This window comes from Miscanthus floridulus, chromosome 1 (genome assembly GCF_019320115.1).
Source record: "Miscanthus floridulus cultivar M001 chromosome 1, ASM1932011v1, whole genome shotgun sequence".
In the NCBI taxonomy this organism is placed as follows: Eukaryota; Viridiplantae; Streptophyta; class Magnoliopsida; order Poales; family Poaceae; genus Miscanthus; species Miscanthus floridulus.
In genome coordinates, this window is record NC_089580.1 from 30,593,695 (window position 1) to 30,620,524 (window position 26,830).

At 48.7% G+C, this 26,830-nt stretch overlaps 1 protein-coding gene across 2 annotated transcripts; it reads right to left on the minus strand.

The window, feature by feature from the left end:
- Nucleotides 1–1,539: 1,539 nt before the first annotated feature.
- Nucleotides 1,540–9,087, minus strand: LOC136477448 (transcription factor NIGTH1-like). 2 transcript variants are annotated; one of them, XM_066475626.1, is made up of 6 exons: nt 8,374–9,087; nt 8,105–8,181; nt 7,621–7,669; nt 7,249–7,501; nt 2,368–2,473; nt 1,540–1,924 (listed from the first exon to the last, which is right to left on the minus strand). In XM_066475626.1, exons 1-6 carry the CDS (start codon nt 8,771–8,773, stop codon nt 1,730–1,732), a joined length of 1,080 nt encoding a protein of 359 aa, XP_066331723.1. In that variant the 5' UTR covers nt 8,774–9,087; the 3' UTR covers nt 1,540–1,729. The 2 variants fall into 2 exon arrangements, with proteins under 2 accessions (XP_066331723.1, XP_066331714.1); XM_066475617.1 differs by having other exon boundaries at nt 2,368–2,479.
- Between the last annotated feature and the right edge of the window lie 17,743 nt (nt 9,088–26,830).

Genomic DNA, 26,830 nt, shown 5'->3' on the forward strand with positions numbered 1-26,830 from the left:
ATGGTCTTTTGCGCTGATTACTAGCTCACTCCATGGAATCGGTGGAAACCCGGGCATGCTTCCATGCTCGGCACACAGAATCGGAGCTGCCGCCGGGGTGAGTCTGCGTCACTGCGTGCCCATAGCCCCACAGGCCACCGATATCCAGGGGAGTAGTAGCCGGATAATCAGTCAGGGGGTGTTTAGATCCCTTCCAGTTTGGAAAATGGACACTGTAGCACTTTTGTTTTTATTTGGCAAAAATCGTCCAATTATGGACTATTTAGGCTTAAAAGATTCGTCTCGTCAATTATGGGCAAACTGTGCAATTAGTTATTCTTTTTACCTACATTTAATGCTCCATGCATGTGCCGCAAAATTTGATGTGACGGGGAATCTTGGGAAACTTTGGATTTTAGGTGAGATCTAAACAGGGCCTCAGTTACTATCCGTGACACGCGCTTGGGCTCGATAGGTTGGGGTGGCCGTGGCAGGCAGTTTCAAGCCCGGTGCCGACTGCCCGAACCGGTGGGTGGAGACGGAGTCGCGCGATTACCGTGGGCTCGATGGCAGCAGCTGCGGCATTTTTGTCATGGACTGTTCTGTTCTGCGGTTGCTGTCGGCCTGTTCGGTTGGGGCTAAAACGATCGTATACGATTATGGATTATTATTGCTGACTGATTTAGTATGAGAAAAAAATACTATTTTGATTGAAAATTTAGAATCGTTTACGACCAAAGCGAACAGGCTGTGTCATGTCTGCTCCTGGAATTGACGACTTTTCATCAGTGGAGGAGGAATCGGAACCTTGCGGAAGACCGACGTCGTTGTCTTGGGCTGGGATGCGACGTCGAAATTTGCTGTGTGCTAAGCCTGGTGGGCCGCAAACTGGCGTGCTAATTGGGCCAGACCGGATCCGCTCCATCCAGCCTCTCTCGCCTGAAGCCCAGAACGCATGCGCGTGGCACGCCGAAAGGCGTTACTCCCGGAAGCCCCAGCGTGCGCGGCGTGAAAGAGAGACGGCGGCGGGGGCGGTGCGGTTGCTGCTCCGACGGCCATCGATGGCTTCCGCGCCTTCCATCATAGTCAGAGGCGGGGACGAAAACGGATCAGATATGAACAGACGTCACTGATATTGTTTTCATATTTCAGTTCGGATTCAGATTCGAATACGAATATATCAACCATGTCGGATAAGATACGATTGGATATCGACATTATAAATATTCGATTTCAGTATTCGGATATGGATAGTATCAGATGTTGAATATCTGGACTTGAATACGAACAGATCTAAACCCCTCTAAATAAATTCGGTATCAAATACAGTCAGAAAATATCCGTCCAGTTTTCATGCCACGGTGGCCTCCTCCGATCCGTCCACTGGCTCCTGCCTGCTGCCCATCTCGCATTCGTCTCTCTTCAGCAGCGTCAGTACTCAGTCGTCTCAACGGATGAGTGAACACATATATGCCGGCACCTGCAGGTTTTCTCGTTAAGTTTCAAACCCATGGGATTGTATATGTACTCATAACCATTCACTAATCTTGATCCAATCCAAATGAACGTATGATTCATATATGTGCTTTCCATATCCAAAAGATACTAATTAAAGCACTCACAACCTGCTCATCATAGATCGATTTCATTCCATGCCGTGCCGAACATAAAGCCTAGCTACTTCATGAATATTGATCAATGATTAATTAGTTGAGCGAAACCATAAAAACAAAGCTCGATCCCCCTTTCGTCACAGGTATTTCAGGCAAAGTCCTTCCGTACGGTCCATGCTCCAGTCCTGCCTCCCGAGGGAGATCTCTAGGCTCGGCGCGTACATGTCGTCCGTCAGCTGCTCCAGGCTAGCAAGAGATGGGGAAGAGCTCGCTGGGCTTGAGCAGTTTGTAGCGATGGGGTCAAGGTGACCATTTGCCTCTTCTTGAGCCGCCTGATACATTGTCACGATAAAACATTACATGTATATAATATATGTGGACCCATACAATTTTAGGCCCCCTTTGGAACGTGTGATTTTTTTTCTGTTTCTACAATTTTTTCCTGTAAAAAATAAATTGATTCATATGAAATTTTCCTATACAATTCTCGTGAAATCCCTGCGTTCCAAAGGGCCCTTAATAACATCTTTGTTTAAAAAACATATAACTTGAGAGCAATGGTATATGCTCTTTCAGAGAATAGCATATGGTATATATGTCCTTATATCTGTAGTGCTTCTCTATCTACTGTTTTTCATGGCCTACTTCAACAGTACAATAGTGCAAATAAGTTGTTCAGAACAAGAGGTGCCAAAGAGAGTCACATGTGCATGCGTTTGCATGGTGGAATTAACATGTTTAGATAACTCTTGCTTGCTTGCGATTGTGTACGTACCTGAGTATCTTGAAGCATTGGCGGTGAGAAATTATGTTCCTGACAGCGGTACAACGAGTCAACAATTGCAACACCTTTTTCCGGCACTGCTGGTGCGTGGTCAGTCCTGTTCCTGTGTGCTCAACAAATGAACAGCGCTCTTATCAATTTCATGAAGCCCACAGTAGTACATTGCTATATAAATTAAACTGTGAGTTGGACTGTTAGTCATTTAATCCGTGGTCAGAGATGCAGGTTAACAGTCTCAACATGCTGCACACAGACCATAATAAGTATATATATAGCACATGTTATTTGGGGGTGTTCGGCTGATCCAGTTTGGAAAATGTGGACGGCTGATTTCGGCTGATTCAATAGCGTTCTGTGAGAGAGAATAAGCTAAAATAAGTTGAGACTAGACAAGGAGAACAAGCTCTATAAGAAATTGCAGTTTAAGGCCTTGTTTGGATGCGCCCTGTGTATCCATCTCAATCCATATGTGTTGGAGTGGAATGGAATGGAATTTAATACAATTCCACCTCAATCCACTCCAACACATATGGATTAAGATGAATATATACGCATCCAAACCAGACTTAAGTATAGACATACACGTACATAACAGCATAACACACATGTTAATACTATCGGTAGCATACGTGCATTTTTTTTTCGCTGATAACGAGTAGTATTATATTTATTTGACCCATCACTGCATGCAGCAAGTATATACTTTGGATTCTAACACTTGCATGCATTGCAGTCGCGCACATGCACGAACTATCTTCCATATTTCCTTGTAGCCTTGCTCCGTGCTGTTTACTGTTGATCTGTATATATGTACAGTGAGGGCTCTGGGGTTTCTGCGCGGCTCTAGCATATATATCGGAACATGCCCGCCTTGATTTGTCCCTACCATGCCAGGCCTCCGGTACACAGAGATGAACAGGAAGCCGGACACCACCACAGGCCAACAACAACCTGGAGCACTGTCTCGCTGTTTCTCGACCGGCCGATCCATATTTGCATGCATGATCACTGAACATATATAACCAAGAGTCCCAGAAGGCCAGAACAACGAAGCCAAGACAGCAGCACTGTTGCTAGGCCTCCATGTCTGTCTATATGCATCTGCCAGCCATCGATCCCCTGTGCATCCTGATCATAATAGCCACCTTCTTTGCTTCGACAAAGGAATGGTGTTGTTTGACTTATCATGGACTCTTTGTTTTTTTATCTTAGACTTATCATGGACTCGGTTAGCTCAATTAGCTTCTAAGTAATGATGAAGCTGATCATTAGGTGGTCTCCACGTATACCATCACTACCGGGAACAAGATCTTTGCCGTGTGCCAAAGGCATGAAAACACTCGGCAAACCCTTTGCCGAGTGGGCACTCGGTAAAAATTTTAACGGCAAAGAATCTTTGCCGAGTGTTTTTTGTCGGACACTCGGCAAAGACTTTGCCGAGTGCCCCAAAAACACTCGGCAAATATTTTTCCAAAAAAATAAAAAAACAGCACCACCACGCCAGCCCCTCCACCAACAGCGCCGCGGCGCCGCCACCATCGCCGGTGAGCTCATCGCCTCCTCGCGTTTGACTGGCTCGCGCAGCTCCTGCGCCTGCCCACCACGCCCGCTGTCGACACGCTCGCCGCCAACACGCCACCACCACCACCACGCCTCCCGCCGACGCCACGCCACCACCACTAGCACCACGCCGCCACCGGGAGAGAGAGGGGGAGTAGCGGCGGTCGGATCCGGAGAGGAGGAGGGGAGGGGCGGCGCCCGGATCCGGAGAGGGAGGGGAGGGCGGGGCCGTGCCAGAGAGGGAGGGGAGGGACGCGCCGAAGAGGGAGGAGGGGAGGGGCGCGCCTGAGGAGGGGAGGGAGGGGAGCGGCGTGGGCGGGCGGATCTAGGGAAGAGGGAGGGGAAGAGGGAGGGGAGCTGAGGGTCGGGCGGATCTAGTGAGGGGAGGGCGGGGCCGTGCCGGAGAGGGAGAGGAGGGGTGCGGCGAAGAGGGAGGGGAGGGCGGGGCCGTGTCGGCGCCGGAGAGGGAGGAGGGGAGGGAGGGGAGGGGGGCGCGCCAGAGAGAAAGGGGAGGGGCGCGCTGGCGCCGGAAAGGGAGGAGGGGAGGGAGGGAAGGGGCGGCGACCGGGGAAGGACGGGGTGGCGCCGGCGGGAGGAGGGGAGGGGCGCGGAGGCAACTGGGACAGGGGAATGCCGGGCAGGGAGAGGGGTGCGGGGAGCGAGGGCAGGGAAGGAGGGGGTGTGCGTGCGTGTTAAGTGTGTTGCGGGCGGAGGCTTTGCCGAGTGCCCTGGAGCTGGCACTCGGCAAAGCATCCAGGGCACTCAGCAAATAACTTGTATGCCGAGTGTTTTAATAAAAACACTCGGCAAATCAGTTGTGTCCCGAGTGTTTTTTTGAAAAGCACTCGGGCAAAGATCTGCTTGTCGAGTGTCCGAGAAAATACACTCAGCGAACATAAAAACATTTAGCAAACTTAAGGATTCCGGTAGTGCATCCAGTTGAATCATGGACTCTCTCTCTCTCTATATATATAGCTGCCGTTGAGCTATGAGGTAGACGGGTGGATTGACCATGATCATCGCATCAGGTGAACAGTACTGACCAGGAGAGAGAAGCAGATCGAGAGGGTGACAGGGGTGGAGAGCACATCTATCAGCGGCACGGAGCGCGATGATGGCTGGAGCTACGGATGCGGACGCGGACAAGCAGAAGGGTGCGTGGATGCGTGACGACACGCGGAAGAGGTCGGCAGGGTGACATATCGGCTACAGCGAGAGCACTGGTTGTCGCTCAGTCCATGCCTGGGATAACTACTACTCCTACTCCGGGTTCTATAAGAAAATTAGGGGGTGGAGATGGGTAGAGAACTGGCGTATGGTCTGGAGAGAGAGGGCATGCACATACATATGCTTGCACAGGAGAAAGGGAAGGTATGCAGGCATATATATCTTTTTTCTCTATTGCATATATAGTATTGAATGTTGGTCAGCTCAAGAAAAAGTTAGATGATGGATTTTGCTTTATGAGTAAAAAAAACAGGTGATTAGTTGATATCAGTCGGTTAACTGATAATTCCTGGCATGTTTCTCTTTGTGTTTGTGAATGAAAACTGCCTGCCCTGAAGATGATTTAGATAGCCTGTGCAGAATGGTTTTGCCATTTACTTCCATACTGCCACACAATGCAGACTTGAAGGTAGACATGTTCCTCTAAAGAAAACTAGTTAATACTAATCCATAATATTGGGATAGACAAATGGCTTTTTTTAGACTTAATAACGTATTCACCGGCCAATCAATTTTTATTAACCTGCCGATTCTACTTGTATTATAAAGAGGCCGGGGCCTAGACATTTACTATACCTGGCCCTTTGTGTCCTAGGTTAAACCAACTCAACATGCAGCCAGAGTTAACTATACAACGGGCCCATTTCCTGCCTCTAAACATTCACCCTGTTCGCTTGTTGGTTTCAGTCAGGCTTATTCAACCAGTCAACAGTGTTTTTCTCTCACAAAAAACCAGCACCAGCCAGCCCAACCCAGCACCAGCACCAACCAGCGAACACGCTGATTCTTGGATGGGTATCTTTGGCTAACTCATGGATAAGGTTATGGTTACACTGGAAACTGGATAAACTTAGATGCACGATACATCTTGTTTTATTTAGAACACACAAATACTGTAGTAGATTTGATTCTTAAGCACTTACTTTGGATTTGGATCAGACGTGAACCCTAGCTAGGCACGGGAAACATATATTATACCACGTGCTAGCTAGCATAATATTGCTTTGAATGGAATCCATCTTATTCTTATATAGTAGTATATATTATATATATTATCATCTAGCTAGAGTGTCTGTATGTTCGGCTTACTCCAAGAGCCTTTGTATTCTTTTTTTTTTCTATAAAAGAGTGAACACATTCCACCCGTTTTAACCAAGCAGTTAGGGCAATTATATTGCTACATGTCTTAAGGTCATCTCATGCAATGCCACATAAGATTTTTTATGATGTGGAGAGGGGAGAAAAAAGGTTAAAGAAAATAAATATATAGGTCATGGTTTCATGAAGCAACCTAGTGAGTAAGAATTTAGGACTATGAGACATTTTTTCACCATTATGTGGGACAAATGAAGGATCAATGATTGAATTATGTGGGACAACATAAAAGACAACATAGGGGCACCCCTTTAGGTGCTCTCACAAAAACCTGGAGTTTGTGGAGCACCCTTTTAGGTGCTCTCACAACTCCACCTTTTTTCCTCGAACAGAGTAAGTGGAGCTGAAACCGTTTGGCTAAAAAACGTAGAGCGAAGCTGAAAAACGTGGAGTGGAGCAGTCCCAAACACCCCTTACATGTCTTGTGGTTATGTGACTATATGAATCGTCTATATATATATGAGGACACAAATGTACTTGCCCTTAGGCCTTATGTTATTTACAAATGGTAAAAAAAAACTGCCATGTGACGTGATTTATTTGTGGAGAAAATAATGTCAAGCATTTTTTTAAAACAAAGAAAAGAATGCCGAACACAATCACATTTCATGCACATAGTGTCTCACAAGCTGTATACTAGTAATAGATAAATTCAATAAAAGGATGTGATTTGACTAAGGTTAGCAAAGTATGTAAGCACTTTCACTCTCTTTTTTATAAGTATACTTTCATTCTTACACTAGAGAGTTTGTAATGCCTATATGCGTTGCCTTTTTAAAACAGTAAATTTGAACTAGGGAACAAACTGAGAGACGGTCAAATCAATGTTATCTTTTGGTCAGCCAGCAGCAGAAGCGACTGTATAACCATGGGATAACAGTAAAAACAGCAAACAGATAAGTAAGCGATGAAGGTGACATGCAGACAGACCTCGGGGGAATGGGTGTAGGAGGTGACGGTGCTGCCGCCAGTGGAGCAGTTGCTGCTGGCGCACAGAGGAAGTGAGCAGCGGAAGTAGGCGCCGTAGCAGGCGGCGCAGAGCCCGCCGAAGGAGAGCTGCAGATCCCAACCATGCCGTCACATGCGGGCACTGGTACCACTACCACCCCACCTCCTGCTGCTTCTGCCGCCGCCGCCTCCTTCCCTGTCGCCGTAGTCCTCTGCACCGGCGGCAACGCCACGCCTGTGACACACAATGTTCCAACGATCGGTCATTGCACGCCCCGCCCGGCATGAAATAGCTAGGACTACGAAGTCCATGATCCACGCTAGCTAGCTTTGCGTGGATACATATATATATACCTGTAGCTATGTGCAACGATCTGTCTGTGCTCTTTACTGTCCTGTACATCTGCAAACCAAGGGGATGACAGCGGTTAGTTGCGTGATGTTCTCTTTTTTTTTTTGAGGAATTTGCGTGATGTTGTTGTGGCATGATGCATGATCTGGTTAGCTTTTTCTGTGGGTGCGAAGGTGCACGGTGAAAGACTGAAAGAATCATGTGTCTTGTTTTTGTGACTTTGTCGTTCCATTGCGGCCAAGCTACCTAGATGCCGTTTGTTTGTCACCTAGCACTTGACCAAGATTCACCAGGGACAAATTAGTTTACCAATAGTAAGAACACCCGAAAAAGTGGTGGAAAAAACAAAAAGGAGCCATCATGCACCAAGATTGACCGTGTTTTTTTTTAGTTGTGTATGGCGTGGTAGCTTCTTCCCTTGTATGAAATTATATGATATGGATGATGTATCCCTTCATTTTTTTTCTTGCTTTCTTCTGCACGTACCTGAAGGTGGCTCTTGACATGCGCGAGCGTTAGATCCTTGACGTTCATCAGCTCCAGCACCGACTTCGGCGTCGCTCCTGCCGGCAGTCAGCGACGGGCGGCCGCCACAAGAACGGATCGCGCGCGCGCGCCAGCAGAAAAGATCGTCAGAGAATTGAGCATAAACAATAAGCTTGTGCAGAAGGGAAGGGGAATGCAAGCATATCGGATCATGCCCAGTGTTTAGCACAGCGCACGTGAACGATATATATATATATATATATGCTTACTCTCATGGCCGCCGAGGAGCTCGACGGCGTGCACGAAGCGCGCGTGGAGCGCGGTGGTCCAGCGCATCCGCGGCGCCCGGGCGCTTCGCTTCGATCCGGCGGGCAGGGAATCCCTGGCGGCCGCGCGCTTGAACGCGCACCCCTGCGGCTGGAGGTGGTGGCCTTGCCGTCCGGCAGCGTCGTCGCCACGCGCCGGCGTGGCGAGCCCCAGGCTGAGGCCCGGGGGCTCCGCGCCGGGGCTAGGGTTTGCAAAGAACCCTACCTCGCCGCTTCCTTCAGCGTACGTCGCCGTGCTAATTGGTTCTGTCAGCGGAGCCTTCGCCACCGCCGGCGCAGCGGCCGACGAGGCGGCTGGCGGGCTTATCTGGAGGGAGAGATTCGGTAGGTTCCTTTGCAGCATTGGGAGATCAAGCAAATGGAAAGTCACAGCGTTGCAGGTGTTGTTCCACGATCAAATGGAGCACGGACACCAAGTTCCTAGCTAGTAATCGATCGTACTTCTTGTTGTGATCGATCGAGTCATATACTTGTCGAATCAAGAGGAGTCCATGGACGGGAGGATCGGTAGCTATATCAGCGGTGGTCCGGCTGGTGATCAAAGATGAGGAAATAAGATAGTAGAGAGAGAAAGCCAGAAAGGAAAGGAGATGAGGAGATGGCAAAGTCAGGACAGTGGTACAGTCACTGAGAAAGAGAAAGAGAGAGGAGTGCGGATGGTGGGTTTGAGCAAAGTGGCAAGTGAAAAGGAGGAGGAGGGGGGGGGGGGGGGGGGGGGGGGGGGGGGGAGGACAGGCTTGGAGCCTGGGGCGTAGTGATGAGGGGCAAAAGAAGATGTGGTGATTAGGTCATGAGTGGTGTATGATTTGGTACCTTGGGAATGCTGCTTAGACAAGGGTGTATGTATACTTTGGAGGGCAGGGTGAATAAACACTACCGGATCCAGCTTCTTTGCCGAGTGCCTGAGGCACTCGGCAAAGGCCGATATACACTCGGCAAAGCATTTGCCGAGTGTTACACTAGGCAAAGAGCGCTCGGTAAACAGTTTATCGGTAAAGACCTCTTTGCCGAGTACACTTTATCGGGCACTCGGCAAAGCCTTTGCTGAGCGCTAATCTGACACTCGGCAAAGAAAAGTCGTCGTGACGGCGGCTTTGCCGAGTGTCAAGGTCAAGCACTCGGCAAATCTGTGATGTTTGCCGAGTGCAATGCCTTTGCACTCGGCAAAGCATGTTTCCAGGTAGTCACTTTGCCGAGTGTCATGGCCATTGCACTCGGCAAAGTGACTGAAAACAGCCTTTTTATTTGTTTTTTACATCCCATCCAAACAAACAGAAGATATATATAACAAACATCACCAACATCACATATATATCATCAACGGCACATATATATATCACCAACACCACATATATATCACAAACGTCACATATATATCACAAACGTCACATGTCTCACAATTTATCACAAATAAGTTCATAAGTAATCCAAGTGCTCCATCATCTACAACCACAATTGCAAATAGAAGTACCATTAACAACCACAAGAATCTTAACCAGATGGCCAATGAGACTGATTTGGTGAAGGATTCGCTGAAGCATAAGGATCGTTCGATGCCGCCGATTGATTCTGTACAAAGGAGAAGAGATTGCATGTGTGAGACAAGATAAATATATACCATACATGAATAAAACTTTCATACTCCACTAGGTTTGACCGTAAGCATGAACATACAAATTAAAACATTTATACTCACAGGGTAGAATAGTGAGGAGGTGGAGGTGGAGGTGGAGCGAATAGCGAAGGTGGCGGAACTACACCCGTAGCGGCGTCAAGACTTTGCATGTACTGAAGAATCTCCGCCATCCTCCGCTGCTCAGCCTCCCGCTCGGCCTCCACCCTCTCCATCTTCGCCTGCATCTGCTCCCGTATCCTTCTCTCTTATTCCAGCTGGGCCTACAATATATTCACCCTAATGTTACAATAATGCAAAGGAAAGGTATAAAAAACCAATGAACGACGAATAAACCAGGAATAACCTCGAGTGCCTCCACCCGGTGGTGTGAACTGTCCTGCCGAGGTCGTATGGCCGAGCTCGTGCTCGTGTTGCTTGCTCGAATCTGAGAGAGACTGGGAGTAGCGGCTGAGTCAATTGCGCCGTCACCAATCCAGTACCGCCCATGCTTCTTGCCTCCTCCCACCCTCATGATGACTTCTCCATCAAGGTCCTCGATGCTCGGATCGTACTCTGGCCCATGGACCTCCCTTGCCATCGAATAGCGAAGGTGGCCAATATGTGTATGGGACAGCCATCATTCCATAAGGATTGAACACATCTGTTGCCAGCGCAACACGTACATTACGAGCCTCTTTAGCTTTCTCATGATGAATGCCATCAAAGTGGGTCCATGCTTCACCATCGGATGCATGTACCATTCTGTCAGGATTATATCGTTTGCCATTTTTGTGCCATGTCATCTGTTTCACGGATTCCTCGGTCATCTTAAGTTTACGAAGGAGTTTTTGTGATTCGTGCATGCTCTTTGGCAGAAGGTGACCGTCCGGAAGCAGGCTGCCAATAACTGTCAACATACCATCGAAGGCGTCTCGACTCAGGCTATACTAGGACTTTAACACCATTATGCGTCCAATGGCATCTAGTTGAGAAACCTTTGTCTAGCCATGAAGGGGATTCTGTGCCGCGGCAAACAGGTCGTAGAACGCCTTTACGGTTGCCTCTAGCTCCTCCTCCGTACGTCCTTCAGCGAACTGTGCCTCGTGATAGTCATTTAACATGTCTGCTACCCGGCATCGGCATCATAATCCTCGACGCGTGGTCTCACCACCTCCTCTCTCATACGATCAGCTTCACCATGGTAGACCCACCGGGTATAGTCTGTCGTAAATCCATTCTTCCAAAAATATTCCCCCATGACCTTCTTCGTTTGTCTTTTCCTATTTGCACATTTGCTGCAGGGACAACAAATTTTACTCGTTCCTTTAGCAGCCATGCCAAATGCCCATTCCAAGAAAGCATCGGTCTTGTCGATCCATTCATTGGTGACCCGACCCTGACTTGTGTGGCCCGTGTACATCCACTCATGGTCCTCCATCCTCTAACATATATACCGGCGAGTAATATAAACATCAATTGCATCTACACGACGTTTCTACCATCTAATAGGTGAGGATAGGTCCTAATCCCACGTGAGTATCCATAGATAAGGTTCGTTTCCATGCTCTACTCCTATCCGAGACAGAATTTTGGCAGCACCTCCCCGCTGTTCTCCAAATACACGTCCTGCCAGGGAGAGTGTGTATCCGGAGAACAACAGAGAGATGATGCCGAAACTCTATCTCGGATCAGAGCAGACCATGGAAACTAACCCCACCTACCATCCGATGGCTATCCAAAAAACATGGATAATTCGAAACAGATACGGTTTTAGATATGGAAATATCTACATATTTCCAACCGTATCTCTTTCGAATGGGAGACGCCTAACTGGGTTACGTGATCTACGACCATGCACTACTACACAAACTTTACTGGAGGCGGACGTTTTCGGTTTCCCGCGGCGGGCAAAGCCGTCCGTCGCGGCCTAGAGGCCACGGTAAATCGTGGCTTAACCACGGTGGGCGGCTTTGCCCGCCGCGGTTAATGTTTTTAAAAAACAAAAAAAAAACCCAGGAGCCCGCCAGCGAGCCCATTCTCAGCCCACTAGCGAGCCCGTTTCCAACCCAATAGTCCAAAACCCTAGCGCCGCCGGGATCCGATGCGAGCTCGCCTTGACCTCCACCTCGCCGGATCCACCGTCGACAGGCCCACCAGCCGCCGGGTGAGGGGCGCCAGATGTGGATTCACGTCGTGGAGCCACCGATGGCTGGATCGACGCCGTGGAGCCGCTGGTGGCGGGATCGACGCCGTGGAGCCGCCGGGTCCGGATCCACCCTCGCCGGGGCCGGATACGCCCTCGCCGGGGCAGATCTACCGCCGTGGTCGTCGCTAGAGGTGGATCGAGACGACGCCGCGCCGCTTTAGCCTGGTGGAGGACGGGCCGCCGCGACAACCTCCGCCCGCGCGAGCCACCTCAACGCGCCATCCTCCCTCCGCGCGAGCCACGCCATGGTGCCTCCCTCCACCCGCGCGAGCAGCGCCACCGCACCGCCCTCCCTCCGCGCGAGCCGCGCCATGGCACCGCCCTTTGCCCGTGCGAGCAGCGCCACCGCGCTGCCCTCCGCCCGTGCGAGCCGCGCCACCACAGCCGAGAAGAGCGCCGCTGCCGCCGGGAGAGATAGAGGATGGGGAGTGTATGGGGTGGGGGTCGAGGGAGATGGGCAGCACGTGGGAAGGGAGTGCGGCCACGTCTGAGAAGAGTGAGAGGGAGGGCAAGGGGGGTGAGAGGAGTGAAAGGGAACCCTAAGTGCTGGCTTATATATGAAAACAACTATCGGACCAGCGCTGGGCCATTTGGGCCTTGCCTTTTTCCGTGGCGGGCCTTTTAGTGTGCCCACCATGGTAAATCGATTTACCGTGGCGGGCGCGTTAATATGTCCGCTGCGGTAAATGGGGATTTACCGCAACGGGCAAAGTAAATCATTTACCGCAGCGGGCGTCTCAGTGGCCGGCCGGCCACCGAATTACCGTGGCGGGCAAAAACAGTGCCCGCCACGGAGGCCAATTATGCAACGCTGCGCAAGTTCATTTCTGTAGTAGTGATGATACAGAAAGAGGGGTTATACCTAGGGTAGCCGTGGAGTCAGGCTAGCGGGGCCATGGTGGGTCGGTGCAGTGGCGAGGCGACGCGGTGTAGGTAGACCCGCAGCAGCGAGGAAGGCGATCGGGGTCTTCTCTGCAAAAAAAGAAACATAAAACTGTCAATACAAAATTTTGGCAGCACCTCCCCTGTACGGTGAAGTTTCCAAAACCACCAAGAAAACCAACGGCACGATGGCCGACATGCACATATATATGAACGGCACGATGGCCGACATGCACAAGATTATATCCAACCACATATATATAACAATGTCACAACCACTCCTACAACTCCTATGACTACCACCACAGCTACTCTACCACTACCACTACCACAGCTACTAGTAATACTACGACGACGATGGTGGTAGGGCATACCTAGTGGGCGTCGTAGGGCGGCGGTGGTGAAGGGGCCAGGGCGTCGGTGGACAAGGCGATGGCTGGGGAAGCATCGGGGATGTGGCAACGGCGGTTGGGGCGCCTCCTCCTCCTTCTTCTTCCTCCTTCCTCCTCCTTCTCTTCCTCCTCTCTTTCTCCTCCTCCGGTGGCCCGACGTGGGGGGCCGCGGCGGCGGCACTGGCGTGGGCGGCGATGGCGGCGCTGGCGCGGTCAGCGTGCGTGTGTGCGTGTGTGCGGTGTGTGTGGGCCAGCTGGGCCGCCAGGGTTAAATCCCCCCTTTGCCAAGTGCCCCCGATCTAGCACTCGACAAAGTATTTTTTTTATTTTTTTTAATTCTCAGCCGAGTGCACCTGGCCTAGCACTCGGCAAAGTATTTTTTTAATTTTTTTAATTCTCTATCGAGTGCACCTGGCCTGGCACTCGGCAAAGAGTTTTTTTTTAAAAAAATCTTTGCCGAGTGCCCACAATCTAGCACTCGGCAAAGTATTTTTTATTTTTTTTAAATTCTTTGCCGAGTGCCACCCGGCCTGGCACTCGGCAAAGAGGGGTATTTTTAATTTTTTTTTGAAATTCTTTGCCGAGTGCCAGCCGTCCTAACACTCGGCAAAGAGGCTCTTTTGCCGAGCGCCAAACGCAGACACTCGGCAAACCGTTTTTATTTTTTTTCTTCCTGCCCCCAAACTTTTTCTGTAGTCCTCATATAATACCTGATACTTCATGTTCCAATGTGGCACATTTCTCAGACTTTTTCTATATTTCTTTAATTTATTTTATTTAATTGAATTTTCTTGGATAATTCAAATTATAACTACTAGTCATTCGAATAATGAAAAAATGAATGGAAAAATGATATTCATGTTATTTAGTATAATGTGAGGCCGTATCCAAGAACAGATCACCAATTTCGAACATCTTGTTCACGAAACATGATCACGAACTTGCGGTCGAGTTGTTTTTTAAATTCTATAAAAAGCAAACGAAGTTCAAAAATCATGAAACTTGTCAAGATGTCATGATATCATATGTGGAGGCCATGATAAAAAATTGACGAGGTTTCGCGTAAGTTTGTCATGTACGATGCTTACCACCTCGTCGGCCTCTTCACGAAATCATGAAACTTCTTCGGTTTGCAAGCATCGTACGTGACACACTTGCACGAAATCTTCTCAAATTTTTATCACAGCCTCCACATATGATATCATGACATTTTAACAAGTTTTATGATTTTCGGACTTTGTTTGCTTTTTATCGAATTTAAAAACAACTCGACCGCATGTTCATGGTCATGTTTTGTGAACAAGATGTTCGAAATTGGTGATTGTTTCTGGATACGACCTCACGTTATACTAAATATCATGAATATCATTTTTCCATTCATTTTTTCATTATTCGAATGACTAGCCGTTATAATTTGAATTATCCAAAAAAATTCAATTAAATGAAATAAATTAAAGAAATATAGAAAAAGTTCGAGAAATATGCTACATTGGATCATGGAGTACCAGGTATTATATGAGGACTACAGAAAAAGTTTGGAGGTCAAAAGTGAAAAAAAATATGGTTTGTCAAGTGTCAAAAAAATGACACTCGGCAAATCGCCGCTTTGCCGAGTGTCAGGAGAAGACACTCGGCAAAGGGTTAACGGCGTCGGCCCTTTGCCGAGTGTTCTGGTTTGCCGAGTGCCCGACACTCAGCAAACCACCTCTTTGCCGAGTATTATTGTTTGCCGAGCGCTCGGCACTCGGCAAACCACCTCTTTACCGAGTGCTAGTTATTTGCCGAGTGTTTTCTCTCTGGCACTCGGCAAATAGCCTCTTCGCCGAGCGTCCGATAAAAATCTTTCGGCAAAGTACGGAACACTCGACAAAGAAGTCGTCTCCAATAGTGCAACTGAAAGTACTGGTGCTTGAAGGCTACATGTACTCTTTCTGACCTGCATGTGCAATCTGACAAGTGAACGTACGTACTGTAGCGGTATGTGGGTGGTCATTGAATGTTCAAAACGTAGTTCGTCTCTCGTGTCATGATGTTTCAGGTGGATAAAGTACTTTATTTATACTCTATCTGTTGACTATACGAAGTCGGGAAAGAATGAGTCTTCTTCCTGGAAAATAAGGCCCCGTTTAGTTCCGAAATTTTTTGGCTTCTGGCTACTGTAGCACTTTCGTTTTTATTTGGCAAAAATTGTCCAATTATGGACTATTTAGGCTTAAAAGATTCGTCTCACGATTTCTCGGCTAACTGTGTAATTAGTTTTTTTTTCGTCTACATTTAGTACTCCATGCATGTGCCGCAAGATTTGATGTGACGGAGAATCTTGAAAATTTTTGGTTTTTGGCTTGAAACTAAACGGGGCCTAACTAGACAACAACTGTCTGTATGTACTCTCTATATATTTCAAATTAATTCACTTCAATTTTATTCTAAGTCATTTTTTCTAGTTTTGATCAAACTTTTTCAAAATATTAACATCAACAACTTCAAACAAACACACTATGAAGACATATTTCATTAAAAATTTTAATAAAATGATTATCATGTAGTAGATGCTAAAGTGAACACCTTTTCGTGGAAGGCTAGAAACAGATTATTTGGTGCTGCAACCAATGATCAACTATTCAAAAGAAATGTTTGTTCAAATACTATCTTCGCGTCTAAAATAATCCCTGTGAGAAGACGCAATATGTTTTGGTGCTAGGTCGTTTCATAGGCTTGCAAACACAGCCTGCTACCTTACAACTTCCTCTCTTTCAAATTATAAGTCGTTCTATTTTTTTTAGGTGCATAGCAAAAGTTATGCATCTAAAAAAGATAGAAAGACTCATAATTTGGCACAGAGAGAATAGTTACCATAGCTCAAGTAGCATTACACGTCCAAAAAAAAGCAGGCATGTTACCATGTAGGATTAAAAAAACACCACTTTTATCAATTTTATCCTATATTATACGTGTAACCATCTAAGTAACATTCAACGAGATGCACACGGTCGCGGGAATGTGTCTTGGGTACTTGATGGCACGTCCTCAAGAATCGGCATTTGGGATGTTTCATGGCCTGCACACCTCTTCACTTTAATCATTCCCTTGTTACAAATTATGTCACTTATTCATTATATCTTCTATCTTAGGTTATTTTAGATTGATCTCCATCAAGGTTACACTTGCGCACCTATTGCTACATTTCCCTGTCTAATTTTTCCATCTTCTGAGAAAAATTCCAGTGATGCCCTTTACAAGTGTCACTGAATGTTGGTTGTCTTTATGTTTTTCATAAGTAACGACTTCCTGACATGACTAGAGATGTTAATAGGTATATGGTGCACCCGCCTATTAGGATTAGCTATATGGGGCATTTGTGACTTTCTAGCAGATTCTTCTGTGACTCAAAACAATATCCTAGATTTTTCTCTCCAAATACCCATGCATTTCGCAAAATAAAAAGAAAAACAAGAAGCGCATAAAACGAAAAACAAGAAGCGCAATCTTGGTAATTTCTTCTGTCATAATTAGATCACGTCTTCTATCCAAAACATCATCAAACTAATTATGGTCTGAGGGAGTGATTTGGCCACATAATTACGATAACTAATTAAGTTGTTGTTCATTTACGATTGTTAGGGTCTATTTTGTTTCTCACCAGACAACCTTGCCTCGCACATGGAGCATCCCCAAGTGCTTGATTTTGAACGTCTGGGGATAAGATTGATGCCTAGTTGGTTGCTTGCTTATGAGGCATCCAACCAAATAACCCTTAGATCTTGTTTTGACTTTTATTTTTTCATGATTACTTATTGTTTTGGACATCAACTGCTAAACTTTCTTCACCGCATGTTACTCCTTCTGTTATAAAATGTAAGTCGCTCATTTTGTTAAGCATTTAGATATACATTTTGTCTAAATACATAATAAAAGCCGCTAAAAAAGCGAGAACGACTTACAATTTGAAACAGAGGGAGTCGAATATCAATCAAAGTTGTAACAACGAGGACGCTATTTTGATGCCAAAAATTTGCAAAAAGTAAAGTATTTTTCATACGCTGGAAGTAAATATTGCTTTTTGTACACTACTGGTCAAAGTTGAGGCTGCATGCCATAGGTATGCAGTATGCTAGGTGCTACAAGCTACTAGGACAATACTCCTAAAACGCACACAATAATATAGAGGTGCGTGTGCTGGTCTGCTGGAAAACTCATACCATGGTTTTCACAGTCCTGCTAGTATATATTTAGTGTGGTTTTGGTGATCATGGCTGGTCTATGGGGCTATCAGATGTGCTTATTTAGCTGAAGCCCAACACAGTGGATATGAAGACGAGTGATTTTAGAGAATGTTCAACCAAGATGGCCGGTCTTATGGATCTGCTGGGAACTGGGGGAGGGATCGGAGCCAAATCAGGGGCAGTGAATAAACATGGTAGGGTCTGACAACAATCCAAGCCAACCAGGGCTACCCATGGTGCTGCAAAGATAGGTCACCTTTTGATCTGGTCATCTGAAGGATCTGCAGCCGCGCGCAGTGCCAGTGCAGTGCAGGGACCGATGCAATGCAACACAGGTGTAAAACGGGCTGACGGCCTCTTTGGGGCTGCACATTTTCAGCAAAGCAGAGGTATAATGCCCCCGGGCGAGGGCGCTGGGGATCTTCCCATATTCATGAAAGGGGAGGAAATTAATAAAAGGGGCTCGATCCGATCGCGAGCCCGCCCGTCCGTCCGTCCGTCCGCCGTGGGACGCCGCTGCAGCGCTAGCTGCTGGCTGCTGCACGGCGGCCGGGCGTGACATTGAATGTGGCGGAATGCGACAACACGATATGGGGCACTACTGCCGCGGCTGCACCGCTGGTGCGAGCGCGAGAGTGACACGGGAGCTAGCTGTTTCAGACAGTGCTAGATAGCTATGCGTCAGGAATCAGGATGATGAGGGGTAGCTATCCTTCCTTCGCATATACATGCATGCACAGTGACGATTCGATGGTTTGATTACTGGTGGAACGAACTGTGAAACATGCATGCATGCAGCATGCAACATTTGTAGAGAACGAATCTAAACACAGCCCGATAATTGCTGCACGCATCTATCTGTCAACGTACGTGCCTGAAGGTATCAATCATAGCCGACGAGCGAGCAATACAATCCACAGAAGCTAGCATGCCGACCGAATCGGCACGCACGTGATGAGCGCAAGGCCCGGGTCGATACTATGCTACGGCCGATCGATCGCCCAGGAGAGAGCGGCATAAACAAAAAGAGAGCTAGCTAGGGGGGCAAAAGTACGGCTCCTACATACATTCCGATCTCGTCGTCGTCTTCACATAATTGCCCAATGAAATGAGCGCCCCCCGGAAAGCGGATGAGTCCTTTTTTGAAAGTATATAAACAAGGAGGAGTCCTGGCCTCGCGGCACAAAGGAAAATTAAGGCGCTCGCTCAGCCCGCGCCCCGCGGCGCCGGTACGCGATCCCGACCGCCGGGCGCGCGCCGCGCTCAGCCGTAGCGCCGCGGCCCGCGCGGCCGGGGAGATGCCAACAAGCGGGAGGAACTTCTCGAGGCGGCTAAACAAATGGGCAGGCCGGGGGCAAGGGAATTTTGATCCGCGTTGTTTAGCGCCCGGGTCAGCACCTAACGCGGCGTGTTCCTCGCAAAAGTTACGCGCGGCTTTTCGATGGCCGATGCTGCTGGCCGGCCTCGACCCCGCGCGCGGGTCCCCGTGCACGCGCGTTATTGCTGGCTTGGCTTGGCTTGGCTGTGCCGCATGCATGCGCCTGTGTGCGTCGTGTACGTATGTGTGTGTGTGCGTACGTGCGTGCCCTGGTCTCTTCTTGGTCCGGGGCGCCGCGGGTACGTCCCGCTTGCGTTTTGTTTAATCGGTGTTGCGAGTCGGTAGCCCTGTCTGCCTCCTTGCTGCGCCCGTGTCCATCGTGTGATGGTTGTGTCTAGTAGAGTACGTACGTGTACGTATAGTACTGCCAGTACGTCACGTGGTAGAGCATGTACTGTGTACGGAGTATATTCCAGCTAGTCTACGCTAGCTGTCAGCCTGTCACGGGAAATTGGTATGGTACAGTACTATGCTGTCTCCTGGAACACGTCCGTTCGTATACGTATGTCGCCAACCGGATGGATCGGATACGTTTAGTACGTGCGTGGTACAACCGCACGCTTTTGCGAACTCAATAATGGTCAATATGCCATGCATGTCCGAGGCAAACGGCATTATTCCGAGCTTAGACCAGCAGTCAAAAGTCGCTTGTACTGAAAAAAGCGCTACAGCGTCCCGCGGGCCCGATCGATGAGCCTCACCGCTGGCATCGATCTCCTAGGTAAAAAAAAAACGTGCATGATGGATGCTCGTGGGACACTGCTGATGGCTAGAGGCAGAGGCAAACAAGAGCGAGCGGCGCTCGTGTTGCCTGAGTGCCTGGCACGACGCAACCCAGGCCCTGGTAGTGGAAGGACCAACCGCGTCCTCCACCGGCTAAATGCAATCGAGACTCTGCGTCACTGCGTGTATAGAGCAATCCAGACGGCATCTCCAGTCCATAGACTGATCTCATGATCTGATAGACGACTCCTGCTGTCCTGCATGATGATGTCGATCGTGCACTACAACATGAGATCCCCGGGTTGCACTATTGCACGCTTCCATTGCAAGATTCCGGCCCACTAATGGATTGAATGAAGGGCACCATTGTTACACGCGCCGTGCACCGCTAGCAAGCTGCGCGGCACAGCCTGCACGTACGTACGTACGTACTCGATGGCCCGCGTGGACCTTGCCTACAAGGAACTTGTGTGTGGTCTACCCCAAGTGTGGTCCCCCCTTCTTCCTTTCTTCCAAAGCCCCGCGGTGGCCGCAGTGGTCGGTGCTGGGCAGAGTGGACACGTACTGGTCGAGCGCGACGTGGTGGTGGCCTCCAAAAGCTGCCTGCCGGCTGCCGCGCCGAGTAGCCCCGGCGAACGCATGTGCCCGGCCTGGCACGGCGCGGTGGGAGAGCATGATTGATCGCCCAACCCGCCCCAGCCGCCGGTCCAGCAGAGACCTCGCCCCGGCCGCGGTTCCCGGCGCGGAGGCGCGCCCAGCAACCAGCCATGGTGGCCGATTTTTTTTTTAGCCTTTTTTTTTAAAAAAATTCACAAATATGTTCTGGATGTATGATTTCAAAATATGGACCCTTAGCTCAGCGCAATCGTTGCTGGTGCCAAGGTCGGGGATACGTTGGCGCCATGGACGCTGATATGGCAGCCAGCTCGGCATCGAGCTCGGCACCAACAATCCTGGCGCCAAGCTCTCTTACGTATGGGGCCGAGGTTCCTTTCTCTCTTCCTCTCTCTTTCTCTCTACCGTCCCCGCCATCCCCGCCCGTGCGCCCGTACGTGCCGCCCCGCTCGCACCTGTGCCGCCCTGGCCGTAGCCGCCCCGCTTGCGCGCCCGCGCCGACCGTCCCCGGCCGCGCTCTCGCCCTCGGCAGTCGTCCCCGCCCGCGGCCGCACCGTCCCGGGGCCTGTAGCGGCCGGCCGCGCCAGGTAAAAAATGTGAATATGCAATGTAGGTGCTTAGTTAGCTTTGATTGTAATGTAGTAGTTCGATTATTTGTTATTTACTAGTTAATGTGATGACTCAGGTAGTTGATTTAGTTAGTGATCTAGTGAGATAGATATGTAGATAGATAGAAACATAGATACATAGGTACATAAATATAGTTAAATATGTAGATAGATAGAAACATATATACATAGGTACATGGACATAGCTATTTTGTGAGTACACTGTATATATATGTAGTTATTATCTTATTTACTTAGTTTGTAGTTAGAAAGTACTTGTTAGTTACTATCTATCGTCTAATTTGGACTAAAGGACAAATGTTTCGTTATGTGTTTGAACTAGATGGACAACCTAGTGACTATATATCATGGAGACACCGTTGAATGCGATCACTATGGATATGTTGAGTTTGTTGACATGCAAAGACGTGCGGCTACTCGTTGTGGTTGCAGGATAGACACGACACAAGACGTGTACGTTCCTTCCGTAGGCAGAGGAGGCTTAAGTTCCTCTAGCAGCTACAGGAGACGAGGACGAGAACGACGACGACATGGATGAAAGCATCTAGGTTTCTAGTTGGGTTTTGGTGATTAATGACAATACGTGATTACTGTGACTAACGTGTGTTTTGCAGAAATAATTGAGTTAGGTCACGGTAATGGAGATCGATTGGGCAATCATGGTTGTCATGCCCCTACGATGGAACTCGTTTCGGTTTTCAAAGGATGGACGACAAGGTTAAGGATGGACTAGTTCTAAGTATCTATTGGAGTTGGAGAGACACTTAGAGTAGTTTAGGACTTTGTTTTTTCTTTGGCCGTACTATTAAGGGGGTATGAACAGGTAGCTTAACCTAGATGAGTCTAGTGAGTTAGGTGTGGTGCACACTTGTTAAAACTAGCACTAGGTAGCCTCACAACAGCCCTTTGATCCAATGGAGCAAACTTCATTCACATATGATCGAGAGTTGTAAGTGAATGGAGGGTCAAATACTGATCGAACGCTGGCTCAGGGTTCGGTCACTTCATTTGACCAAGGTGATTGCGTCTGGTTTGACCGGACGCTGCTAGGTCATGGTACCAGACGCGGAGGGCCAGCGTCCGGTCGACTCCAGTAAGGTTCCAGAGAGGGAAAATCATGACCGGACGTGTCCAGTCACACTGTAAACACTGGACTTCGGGGTATACTGACCGGAGCGTCCGGTCACCCCGTAGAGGCACATAACGGTTCATTTTTCAGCCGGTGTTATAAATACAACCTCCACTCGTGTGTGGGAGTACTTTTACTCATTACAACAGCTAAGAAATACCTTAGAGAGTGCCAAGAAGAGCAAAGTCCTAGTGAAGTGATTGAGATTTGAGAATCCCAAAGAGAGCCCTCGTTAGTGAAGATCAAGAGTAGCAAAGTGTGCATCCACCTTCTCATTAGGCTTGTCGTGGTCAAGTGAGAGTTCGTGCCTGTTACTCTTGGTGATCGCCATCACCTAGATGGCTTGGTGGTGATTGGGACTTCGGTGATCACCCGGCGGAGCTTGTGGGTGACCCAACTCAAGTTATGAGCGATTGTGGGTGATTCACCGTGACAGAGTGTCGAAGAATCAACCCGTAGAGAGCACTTGATCCTTGCGCGGATCAAGGGGGAGCTACATTCTTGCGCGGGTGCTCCAACGAGGACTAGTGGGGAGTGGCGACTCTCCGATACCTCAGCAAAACATCGCTGTATTCCTTCCTCTCTATTTACTTTGAGCAATTACTTTGAGCAATTTAATTCATGTCTTTACATTCTTAGAATTGTCATGCTAGAGTAGGATTGGAACTTAGGTTGTAAGTCTTTTATGCGGTAGAACAATTAGGAACACTTTCTAGGCACAATGGGTTAATTGGGCTAACCATAGAATTTAATTATTGAAAGAAATTTAGAATTAGCCCAATTCATTCCCCTCTTGGGCATCTTGATCATTTCAATGGATCAAAGGCACGAGGAGCTTGGCCCCTCTTAGCTCCAGGACGCTCCCTCGCCTCAGCCTACACAGCCTTCAGGCACTAGGCGACGTCGTCCACCTGACCCTTACACTTCAGGTACCAGTGCTCTTGGTCACAAGGGTAAGGGTAAGACTAGGAGACAATGAGTGTTTGTGGTAGATGTTAGTATGTTCTATTATGGATTATGTAGTTACTTTTCTAAAACTATTTGGGACTGTATGTATATTGTAGACTATTTAGACTATGGAGGACATGTTATGTTGATTGTGATGTTTATTGTAGTTGCATTGTGCTCTTTGGACGATTAAATGTTTAGATTATATAATGATGTCTCTGTTTGTAACTGTGGATGCTCCTGAAACAAGGAAAACTCTTGCGAATTTTTTCCGTGAATCATTAATTATACTACACTGTTAAAAATGCACAAATATAGTACACAGATTAAATATAAATTCATTAGAACGTGTATAGTCTAATCGTATCGTACAGACGCTTTGTAGATGAATCTAGGCTTTTTCCGTAAGAGTGAACGAATCTAGACTTTTCAGACAATAAAAATAGACTTTCGACGGGCGCAGACAGCCGGCTAAAAAAAACCCAGGTGTCGGGACTCCCGACTTGGGTCGGGACTTCCGACTGTCGGGAGTTCTGACTCACGTCGGGACTTTCGACGACCACAGTCACTGCGCAGGCTAAGTGACTGGACGTCAGGACTTCCGGCATGAGTCGTGACTTTCGACGGTCGGGAGTTTCAGCTTACGTCGGGACTTTCGACACCAATAATCACTAAAAAATATTCTACGTGCTCATGGAGTGCTAGAGTGTCTCTCTTTTGATTTTATTTTTATGCTTGAGCACCTAGGGTTAAACTTCTCTGCACCGTCGATCCACTGAAAGAAAAGGCACATCTCATGGTCCTACACAACAAAATTTTAATAAAATATTAGTAGCCTACTTACACAAATAAAAAAAAGACAGTGAAAACAATTAATGTCAATGAGAACCCTAACCACGATACAACCAATTTCGTTATAAGAACCAAAAGCAATTAATATTAAACCATAAACCTAAGGTTTCCCATTTGATGCACAACAATGAACTCATAACATAACAACATGCGCTGCGATTACCTAGGTTTACTAGCTTTTCCACGTCTTAGCATCATCCTATGGTTGTATAATACAAATATTAAAAATTACATGAAACCCTAAGTCACGACGATTCTTAGGTTGAAAAATCCGACTAATATATACTGAATCGATATGAAAAAAAAAACTAGAAGGGGAACGATGATACATTGCTCTCGAAGATCTATGGATCAAATTAAAGTTTCTAAGGTCCAATATGCCGATTCGTGAGGTAGGGCGAAGTGGGGAGAGAGAAAAACCTGAGAGGAAGGAGAAAGAAGAGGAAGAAGGCTCGGGCGGGAAGGTTGGGGCCGGGGTTAAAACACCACCTCGGCGTCATAGATCATGGCGCCAAGCTCGGCGTCAAGATCTATGGCATCGAGCTCGGTGCCAAGATCTACGGCGCCAAGATCTATGGCGCCGAGCTGCCTGCCAAGTCACCGTCACGTCTGCGTTGAGCCCAAGACCTCGGCGCTACACTACTACAGAAACGAATTTACGTTGCGTCACCAAAATAGCCTCCGTGCGCGGGCACAATTTTTGCTCGCTGCGGTTAATGCCCATGATTTACCGAGGCGGATCTTTTTTATTTACCGTGGCGGGCGTTTTTGCCCGCCACGGTAAATCGATTTACCGTGGCGGGCGTCTTAAGATGTCCGCCACGGAAAATACCCTATTTTTCGCGGCGGACATCTTAAGACGTCCACCACGGTAAATCGATTTACCGTGGCGGGCATCCAATAAGGCCCGCCACGATAAATTTTTGGCCCAGTTCGGAGCCCAGGCGCAGCCCATACCAGGCTCATATATAAATACCAGAGCTTAGGGTTTCTACACTCGTACTCACCCTCTCTCTGTCTCCCACCAAGCAACCCCGCGCCGCACTCCTCCTTCTCCTCGCGATAGCGCCGACGCGCTCTCCCTCCCCTCTCCCCCTTCCCTCCCGCTCTCGCGGTGGCGGAGGGGGACCACGCCTCCGGCGTGGGGTCGCCCTCCTCGACAGCGGCGCGCTCCCTTCGCGGCGGGGTGGCGGGCCGCGCTCCCTTCGCGGCGGCGGTGGTGGAGCTTGGAGCTCGAGGTGGCGCAGCGGCTAGGGTTTCAGATCCATCAGACCGGTTCGGTGAAGGTGTTGCTCACTGTCCCTTCTTCCTCTCTCTTGCCCTCTTGATGTTGCTCACTCTTCTTCCTTCTTCAGATCCGGTGAAGGGAGCCGCCGCGAGCCAGATCTAGGAGGTGGAGGCCGGTCACACCCATCTCTGGCGACGGTGGGACCGTGTCTCTCCCTTGATGCAGGGCCGACTGGATCCGGCGCGAGGAGGTGGAGGCGATCGGATCCAGGGACGACTACGACGATGCGAAGATCCTGGCGGCGCCTAGGTTTTCGGGCTCTGATTGGGCTCGCCGGCGGGCTCGGGAAACGGGCAGCCGTGGGAAGCCCGGATCCGTCGCCGGTGGGCTCGCCAGTGGGCTCGAGAACGGGCTCGCCGGCGGGCTCCTGTTTTTTTTTTGTTTTTTAAAAATGATTAACCGCAACGGGCATCCTAACGTGCCCGCCGTGGTAAAAGTATATTTACCGCGGCGGGCACGTTACACCGCCCGCCTAGGCCGCGGCGGACGGCTTTGCCCGCCGCGGAAAACCGAAAACGCTCGCCTTCAGTAAAGTTTGTGTAGTAGTGCTAGTAACGATGTTGCCGAGTAATGTAAGCTCGGCGTCAATAACTCTGACGCCGAGCTAAAGGTCATGATTTTGAAATCATACCTCATGGAACATATTTGTGATTGTTTTTTTAAAAAAAAGACTAAAAATAAAAAATTCGGCCGTGGTGGCCCCCGGGCGCGCGGTGATTTCCCGACCGTTTAGGTGGGAAATCGATACCTTTCTCCGTGCGATCATTGCGACTTCCCCTCAGCTTACGTTTTTGCCGGCTCGGTGGCCTGGTCGACGGGGGTAGATGACTGGGTCTCGGACCACGACCCGGAAATCCATGATGATTTCTCCACTCCTGGACGAGTACCTGACGGGTTTCGGGGGACTGCTGCTAGGCGAACTCCGGTGTCAGTTGATTGAAGCCAGGCAATGCAAGCGGCTAGCAGCAGGTGTGTGTGGCAAGGCCACGGAGTTTCGTTGGGTTGGGTTGGGGCCGGCGTCATTTGTTACGCGACAACAGGCACGCGTCCAAGGAGTAGCCGCCGAGCGCAGGACGAGAGCTGTCGTTCGTCAGGTGTTTCACAGAGGACACGTACGTCGAACCCTTGTTGACTGAGACCCAGGCTCTGGCTTCTGCTTTCCCGAGACCCGAGTCGACTGACTATTACGTTCAGTCCCCACCCAGTGTGGCGGGTGTACGGGTAAGCATTTTTCATCAGGGAAGCCAAACATTTGTACAAAACTTTTTGTCCTATTCATTTGGCTGATAAGACATGGCTAAAAGTACTGTTGACTGATTTGTTATGAGAGAAAAATACTATTTATTGGCTAAAAAAGTACGGCTTACCGACCAAGTGAACATGACGTTTGTTTTCGAAAGAGCTGAGATATATATCAAATCAGAGAACTGCCCATCGTTGATTGTACAAAAAGAACATCAAAGGGCAGAAAAAAACATCAACAAAGGAAGCACTAGTTTTTTAGCCCAGCACCGTTGAAA

Bases quoted from the DNA above. Each gene is read 5' to 3' on its own strand.
- LOC136477448 (XM_066475617.1), bottom strand. From the start codon at position 8,773: ATGCTGCAAAGGAACCTACCGAATCTCTCCCTCCAGATAAGCCCGCCA. The intron at 7,670-8,104 runs GTACGTGCAGAA...CTTGGTTTGCAG, and splicing joins ATGTCAAGAGCCACCTTCAG to ATGTACAGGACAGTAAAGAG. The intron at 2,480-7,248 runs GTCTGTCTGCAT...TTGAGCACACAG, and splicing joins CCTACACCCATTCCCCCGAG to GAACAGGACTGACCACGCAC.